This window comes from Pongo abelii, chromosome 3 (assembly GCF_028885655.2).
Source record: "Pongo abelii isolate AG06213 chromosome 3, NHGRI_mPonAbe1-v2.0_pri, whole genome shotgun sequence".
NCBI lineage: Eukaryota > Metazoa > Chordata > Mammalia > Primates > Hominidae > Pongo > Pongo abelii.
In genome coordinates this window covers 97,003,762-97,012,457 of record NC_071988.2, presented here as the reverse complement: position 1 = coordinate 97,012,457, position 8,696 = coordinate 97,003,762, and the positions used below count along the sequence as shown (strand labels likewise).

At 40.1% G+C, this 8,696-nt stretch overlaps 1 protein-coding gene and 1 long non-coding RNA gene across 4 annotated transcripts in view; one reads left to right on the top strand and one right to left on the bottom strand.

Annotated features, from left to right (window-relative positions):
• The window catches only part of LOC129059007 (uncharacterized), a 35,446-nt gene that overhangs the window by 969 nt on the left and 25,781 nt on the right, over positions 1–8,696 (top strand). For both annotated transcript variants that reach the window (XR_008524564.1, XR_010139727.1), the window contains exon 2: positions 670–817. This is a non-coding gene — a long non-coding RNA (uncharacterized LOC129059007). The remainder of the gene's footprint in view (positions 1–669; positions 818–8,696) is intronic.
• The window catches only part of USO1 (USO1 vesicle transport factor), a 93,402-nt gene continuing 92,319 nt past the window's right edge, over positions 7,614–8,696 (bottom strand). For both annotated transcript variants that reach the window (XM_002814884.5, XM_063723459.1), the window contains one exon: positions 7,614–8,622. In XM_002814884.5, coding sequence (XP_002814930.2) covers positions 8,533–8,622 — 90 coding nt within the window. In that variant the 3' untranslated portion in view covers positions 7,614–8,532. The remainder of the gene's footprint in view (positions 8,623–8,696) is intronic.

Sequence of the window (8,696 nt, the reverse complement as noted above, 5' to 3'; positions counted from 1 at the left end):
CTACTAAAAATACAAAAAATTAGCCGGGCGTGGTGGCCGACGCCTGTAGTCCCAACTACTTGGGAGGCTGAGTCAGGAGAATGGCGCAAACCTGGGAGGCGGAGCTTGCAGTGAGCCAAGATGGCGCCACTGCACTCCAGCCTGGGTGACAGAGCTTCTGTCTCAAAAAAAAAAAAAAAGAAATTTAGTAATTTTAATCTTCACAATAACCCTATTAGGTAGGTATAAATAGCTCCGGGGAGAAACTAAGATTCTTAGAGTTTTTGTAATTCGCTCAGAAATTTAAAAGTGTAGGAGCAAGGGTTTGGGTTTCCTTCTTCCTAACATAACCCTTGTTTTGTTTATGTACCTGTCACCCACCCCAAGAAGTAAGTGTGCTTTAAGAGGTGCTGCCCACTCACCTACTACACGCCAGGAGCGTGAGCGACTAACTTCAATTAGTCAAGGCAATCATGGTGGGTTCATTTCCTTTGACAGTAATAGGTTTGCCAGTAAATGGGTCTGTGAGCCAATTATGACCATAAAACAGGAAGATACAAATTGAGGATTTGAATGCCAATCCTGCTTCAAATACAATTCTGTCCCTATCAGCACCAGTCACAGGTTTTGGTTGCCAGTAAAACTCATATAACAGACTTCATTCTAATACTTCATTTTTTAACTTTATAGAGTGATACAATACAGGAATACAGAGTGCATAGTATCTTCATGTCATCTGGAGGCTCAGAGGCTACTATGTATACATTTTCTTGGCCTGCATCACCTTTCTGGGGTGTGTATAGCTCCTGAGGAAGACTGAAGTGCCTGGCTTCACTTGGTAGGTCTCTCATCAGTTGTCTGTCTGGGTGCCAACTCATAGCTCTCCCAGTTAATGTGCAGATCCACAGATAGGGGATTTCACAGCAAACAAGGCAGGTAGTCAGTTCCTAGCACAAAGCATTCCTCAACTAGCTTAACTTGGTAGTTGCCAAGGGAACTGTGAGAAGGCAGACCCAAGGTCACCTTCCCAGGTAGACCTAAACGTGTTCAGAGATGTTAAACCTTACTGATAGGCAGTCGGCTGGAAGCTTCAAGAAAAGATTTCCAGGCCCTCAAAAAGAGACACAGACGATAAAGTCTCACTCCTCTGGACATTTTTGTGTCTGAAGTTGATGCTTGGAACTACATTTTCCTGGCCCATTCAGTTTCCCACACTCCACTCTAAGACATCTATCTTTATAATTTCTCCACTTTCATCAAATTTCTTCCCCAGTTATTACTTTCAATGGGTATCTTGCTTCCTGTTTAAATTAGAAAATGGAGGCAATGAGATAAAATTTTGACACATTCCCACCACCACAGACCCATCAATTTCCTTTTTAATCCATATTCTCCACCTTCTCTCCTGTTACTACGGATATATTGTTTATAAACCAATCCAAGGTTTCCCTTGCCACTGTGCTTTAGACCTTATCCCCAAGGATGACTCTAGCACTGTAAACACCTCCTCTTTTCTAGCCAACCATTTCCATCAGTGTATTTCCTTTAGTATTTCCTATTTTAAAATATGTCTCCCTCTTGACCCCACATCCTACTCCAATTATTGGCTCATTTCTCAACTCTCTATGACAGCAAGATATCTCGCGGGAGTTTTCTATGCTCATTTCCAAATATTGTAGTCTCACTTATTCTGAATTAGGTTTTCTGTTACTTATAACCCAAGTTACCTTAAATATTAAAATCTTTTAACTCAAAACTTTTTTCCTTTGAATAGTGATTGTTACTATGACTCAAGATTATTAAATTGGGAGAAAGAGTGCTTTGATATGAGAAATTTGTCACTGAAATGGCAGCATATTGTTAACACCCTTCAAAAATGACCAAACAGAATAAGGATATGCTCATATCGAAACTTGAACAAGGAAGATACTGCTTTGAATTTAATATCTACATAATTTTTGTCATAATGTATTCATTTACTTGTCTTAGTATGAAAGTTTTGAGAGATTATGATTTAAGACAAATTAATGTCTTACTTTTGCAACATACTTTGCAAAAGTACTTTGGGTACTTTTTCAACACTAGATGCTTTGTATTTATTAACAGAAAAATACCAACTATATAAGATTAGAAAATTTTAAAGTTATTTAGATATATTAAATGAGGTTCAGAATCCTATTATCTTTATTATATGTTTATTCTGTGTCTTTATTAGATATCTAATAGCACTTCTAATCCATAAGCAATCTCAATTATATAATGTGTTATAACTGATCTTAAATTAAAAAGAAACCTGAAATTTTATGAGTTTTCCACTGCATGAGCATATTGAACTGTGGCAATAACATGGTGAGGTCCACAGGATAAAACAATTCCTCCACCAGTTTTTTCTTTAGAGATGGAGAATATGAAGTGTTTATGATAAAAATCAGAATATAAAAAAGAGCCTGAAAGGCTGCAGCAATGTAGGGAACTTTACAAGTTGAAATTTAAAGCAGAGCGTCCTTGGGAGTCGAAAAGAACAGCTGCTCACATACAAAACTGCTTAACAACAGCACTTGTGGAAAATAAGCAGGCAACAAGTCTGCAATGCTACAGTGTCTCCTAAAAAGCTACTAAAATGTTGGACTACATTGAAAACTGAATTTTTTTTTTTTTTTTTTTTTTTTTTTTGAGATGGAGTTTTGCTCTTGTTGCCCAGGCTGGAGTGCAATGGCGCCATCGTGGCTCACTGCAACCTCCACTTCCTGAGTTCAAGCGATTCTCCTGCCTCAGCCTCCTGAGTAGCTGGGATTACAGGTGCACGCCACCACACCCAGCTAATTTTTAAATTTTTAGTAGAGACGGGGTTTCCATGTTGGCCAGGCTGGTCTCAAACTCCTGACCTCAGGTGATCCACTCGCCTCGGCCTCCCAAAATGCTGGGATTACATGCATGAGCCAATGCACCCGGCCTGAAAACATGATTTTAACAGCCAACATTTACTGAGCACCTTACCAGCCTTGCTTCACATGGAGTAAGTGGCTTTCAGACAAGGAAAGTATTCAGAACATGGAGGTGATTGTCTTTTCTGCTCAATCTGGGTACAACGTACACAGTTTATTCAAGGAACCACCAAGGAACACTTGAAAAAGCAGGAAAGATTGCCTAGAGAGCAGGCACAGGGGGTACTTGCTTGCTGCTTAAGACCACAGGATCATAACGAAGCAAACTACAATCAACAAATAGAGCCACAGGAAAGCAGATTTCATCTCAACACATAAGGTAGAAATTCGTAGTGGTAAAAATTACCAAAATTGTGAAAGAGACATTAAAAAGAAAGGGGGCAGGGTGCAGTGGCTCACTGCCTTCCAACACTTTGGGAGGCTGAGGCAGGTGGATTGCTTGAGCCCAGGAGTTTGAGACCAGCCTGGGCAACATATGAGACCCCTGTCTCTAAAAAAAATAAATAAATAAAAACAATTAAAAAAAGAAGATAACTAGGTACTATGTACTACCACCTCCTATATATTTGTTATTCATTGCTGCAGAATAAATTATCCCCAAACTAAGTGGCTTAAAACAACACACACTTACCATCTCCCAATGTCTGTGGGTCAGAAATCTGGCATGGCTTTGCTAGGCCCTCTGCTTCAGGGTCTCTCATAAAACTACAATCAAGGTGTCAGCGAGGGCTACAGTCAGCTCATGTTCAGCTGGAGCAGTTAGTGGTTGTTGGGCAGGTTGAAGTTCTTTCTGAGCGGCTGGACTGAGGGCCTCAGTTCCTTGCTGACTGTTGGTGGGAGGCTGCCCCAGTTTCTTGCCAAGTGGCCCTTTCAGTTAGAGCAAGTGCTTAAGAGCCAGGAGAGAATACCGGGCAGACGGAAGATGGACAAATATGAGAACCTTTTAGGCATTCAGACCAAAACTGAGGTAGTTATTAAAGATGAGTCTGAGCTGTCCTGTTTGTGCAATTGGATAAAAGATGGTGCCAAATTACTGAGATATGCATAAGAGAGGACCAGATATGGGGAGGAGAGGAACATGAATTTGATTTTTAACATACGTGTGAGATGTCTGAGATACTAGAGACAACAAGTGGAAATGAAGGTCAGAGAACTGACCTGAACATACAAATTCGTAAGCGACTAATATCTAGATTGTGGTTGACAGCTTTACACTATTACATCTCTCTCTTTATACTGTTACATTTCTCTTTTTTTTTGTTTTTTGCTTTTTGTTTTTAAAGACAGAGTCTTGCTCTGTTGCTCAGGCTGGATGCAGTGGCGTGATCTTGGCTCACTGCAACCTCCATCTCCCGGGTTCAAGCAATTCTTGTGTCTCAGCCTCCCCAGTGGCTGGGACTACAGGCGCACGCCACTATACCTGGCTGATTTTTGTATTTTTAGTAGAGATGGGGTTTCACTATGTTGGCCAGGCTGGTCTCAAACTTCTGACCTCAAGTGATCCGCCCACCTTGGCCTCCTAAAGTGCTGGGATTACTGGTCTGAGCAACCACGCCTGGCCATTGTTACATTTCTTATTGACTAATGTGATAGGTACTTTGACCTATTTAGTTGTCCATTTGCAAGGATCTCAGTCTGAAACTAAATAAGGTGGGTGGGGTTTCACACAAACCTTTGCTGTTAAACATATTATCCTTCCAACTGTACCTCCCCAGTTCCCCCTATCCCTATGTTATTTTGAAAACATCTTGAGACTAACAATTAGGTTCAATAAAATAAAAGTATGTGGCAACTTAATGATCTCTATATTCTGGTAGTCATGCCTTTGTGTGATGCCCTATCCTGACTGTGGGTAGGACCTGACTGGCTTCTAACCAATAAAATATGGCAAAAGTGATGGGCAATCTCTCCCATGATTGTGTTACATCATATGACAAGGTGATGGATGTCACCCCGTGATCATGTTACATTATATGAGACTCAGTCTTGCTACCTTCACGAAGCAAGTGAGCATGTTGAAGAAGCCCATTAGGCAAAGAACTAGGGGTTCTAGGGCCATTAGTAACTGAAGGCACACTTCAGTCAACAGCCAGCAAAAAAACTGAAGCCCTCAGTTTTACAGCTATGAGAAAATGAATTTTGCTAACAACCTCAGTGAGTTTGTGGAGCAGATTCTCTCCCAGTTGGATCTGCAGATGAGTACACAACCTGGCTGATACCTTGATTGTGGCCTGTGACCAAGAGTGACATGACATACCACCTTCTGAACTACTGAAGGGAAAAAGCCTTTTGCTCTAGAATAGTAAATCCAGTGAAAATATCCCTCAGACATGAAAGGAAAATAATTTCCAAGACAAACAAAAGCTGAGGGATTTCATCAACACCAGATCTGTCCTACAAGAAATGCTAAAGGGAGTACTTCAGTCAGAAAGAAAAGGATGTTCATGAGCAGTAAGTAACCACCTGAAGGTTAGTACACAGAAAAACAGAATACTGTAACACTGTAATTGTGGTGTATAAACCACTCTTATTCTAAGTAGGAAGACTAAATGATGAACCTATCAAAAATAGTAACTACAACTTTCCAAGACATAGACAGTACAGTAAGATATAAACAATAAGTTAAAAAGTGGGGGGAGGGCTGGGTGTGGTGGCTCACGCCTATAATCCCAGCACTGGGAGGCCGAGGCAGACGGATCACCTGAGGTCAGGAGTTTGAGACCAGACTGGCCAACGTGGAGAGACCCTGTCTTAACTAAAAATACAAAACTTAGCCGGATGGGGTGGCAGGCACCCGTAGTCCCAGCTACTCGGGGAGGCTGAAGCAGGAGAATTGCTTGAACCCAGGAAGCGGAGGTTGCAGTGAGCTGAGAGAATGCCCCACTGCACTCCAGCCTGGGTGAACAGAGCAAGACTGTCTCAAAAAAACAAAACAAAAAAAAGGTGGGGGGAAACAAAGTAAAGGTGTAGAATTTTTATTAGATTTATTCTTGCTTGTTTGTTTACACTCTAGAATGTAAGTTATATGAGGAAAGGGACTTTTGTCTTTTTCACCGTTATATTCCCAATGCCTATAGTTGAATGATTTAATACGTTTTGCTATACCAGTGAAGATTACTAGTTCTGATGAGCATCATGAGACCCTTAGCTGGTTGTAACAAAACTACGAAACATAAAGGTTTGATTTTTCTATCAGCATAATTTCAGACACAACTCAACCCATTAAAATGTGAGCTGTCACTTTACCTCTTTTAGTAACTTTGGGTACTCTTTTCTTTTGGAGGTGCTAGACGTATAAACTACACTTGATAAGTTTCAAATCATAAGGACAAATATGGTTTCATGCTTTATGATTACTGCTCCACTACTGTAGCCCTGGGCTGACCCAGAGGAAAGAGCATGTGCAAAAGCAAAGTGAGAAAGGAGAAAGCAGAATTTATGTCATCTGTCATGTCTGTTTGGAATGCTGTAACAAAATACCATAGATCAGGTGGTTTATAAACAACAGAAATTTACTTATCCCAATTCTGGAGGTTCGGAAGTCCAAGATCAAGGCATTGGCAGATATGCTGTCTGGTCAAGGCCTACCTCCTCATAGACAGCATCTTCTCACTCTACTCGCACTTGGTGGAAGGGCAAGATGTCTCTTCAGGGCCTCTTTCATAAGGGCACTAATCCCATTATTGAGACCTCTGTCCCCAAGACCGTATCATCTTCCAAGGGCTCCATTTCCCAATACCAACACCTTAGGGGTAAGAATCTTATCTACTGTACCAAGGACTCCAAACCGTTGGCACCTGCCATAGCTCACTGTGGTGAAGATGGAGAATGGTGGGAGCGTCGGGTAGGAGAGGTAACAACCGGACTGGAGACAGAGAGACCAGTTTAGGATGCTCACCAGCAAAAAATTACAGCTGGGGTTGGGAAGATGTCCCTTTGGCTCTGGGCTGAACTGTGCAGCTAGGAGGCCTCCTGTCTTCCCAACTACAAGCCATCCTGAGACTCAGTTCAGCACAGCAGCACTGATTCTGATGTTTCTTAATGAAGATCTTTGGTATTCTGTATTTACAAATTCTCACTCCTGATCCATTTTTCTTTAACCGTACATTAGCCTGAAAGGTGGTCATTAACTCATGGTTCATTATGTGGTGTCAACTTTAGGAAGAACTCACCCATCTGAGCTGGTCTGGTGATAGTAATATAGTTCTTTCTCTGACGCCAAGTGCCACCTTAGGATGGCAGTAGTGGTGGAACATGGGCACAGTGCAGCATTCACGAGTGCTCTGTAACACATAGCTGTCTCCTTCATCAAGACAGTGACCTTCCTTCTCTTTCAAAAGTTGTGCCCTATTCCTGACCCCAGAAAGCAGATAAATATGTTATTTTCTAGTCCAGGCTATCTTGTCTTTAAGTAAACCCACTTCTTTAACAGGAAATTATTGCCAAGAACTCCAGTGCTGAATTTAAAAACGTCCAAACCCTTTTCCAACCTCTTCTACTTCTGTACTTCTAACCTCCTCCAATCTTAGGGAATCACAATAATTGGTTTTAAAGAAGATTGTTTTTTAACATTCAGTTATAATTTTGTACCCCTAATAAGAAAAGTCGCCTCATCATTTTCACTTGCCTCATCTTCCATTAAGAATAAAATACTTTTAAGATGTAAAAAAAGGGAACCATGACCAAGGATTAAGTGAACGTATCTATTTTTATTATGAAACATTAAATTTTGACACACTGCCTCATTTGCTTTTTTAAAATCTATTATCTGACTTAAACCTATTCAGCAAAAATGCCAATAAATTATATTAATCATAGTTGGGGTCTTTTTAAAACTAGGAACATAATATGTTTTATAATAAACAATAATACTAAATCTTGAGTTGTATGAACTGTTAACTTGAGATTTGTTTTAGATGTTTAGCTTAAAACAAAAAGAAAACCAATCACATTAATACACTTGTTGCAAAAGTTTCTCCGGAATGCCCTCCACATCACTGTGTGTCAGCATCCTTCGGCTTCTTCACTGAGGTATGGAATGCAGCCATATGTAGGTGTCAAGGCACTCATTCTAAGCTGTCCTATCCTGCACATCTTAGCAATCACATTAGATGGAGGGCTGATGATATGCACTAACTCCCAGCCCAGGCTATCTTGCTTTTAAATAAATTAATTTCTTTAAAAGAAAATCATCAACTAAGGACTCAAATGCTGAATTTAGAAATAATAATTCCAATTCAATACACATTCAATCAAATGTGTTAGTACTTAAAAGTCACAAATTTTGCAAAGTAAACAACCAATGAACTAAGGCAAATAGCACTGCCACCACATGCCTTAAAATGGTATATTTTTGGTGTTTGAAGCTCTTTGCAAATTATCTTTTGGGACAGTCAGATGGATTTAAATAAAAGATGTGTGTTCTACATAAATTCAGTTTTAAGGTTTTCAACATGGGTGGCAACATTACAAAAATATATCAATAGTCTTAATAGTGAATGTTTTCCACCTGGTTTCTAAATCTTTATTTTCCGTGGAGGTAAACCAAAATTTAGATTCCATCTTCAGAGTTATGATATAATCTCTATTTTTCCTAGAGATTTGAAAGCTAGATATGATCTAGGTCCTTGCCAGGATCTTCACTTTCATCATCCTCATCCTCTTGGTCTCCAGATTCAAGTTCATCCTCTTCTTCAACCTAGAGGAAAAAGACGTATTTAATATTGTGAAAATCTGTTCATGTCACATTCGACATTTAACAATATACATTAC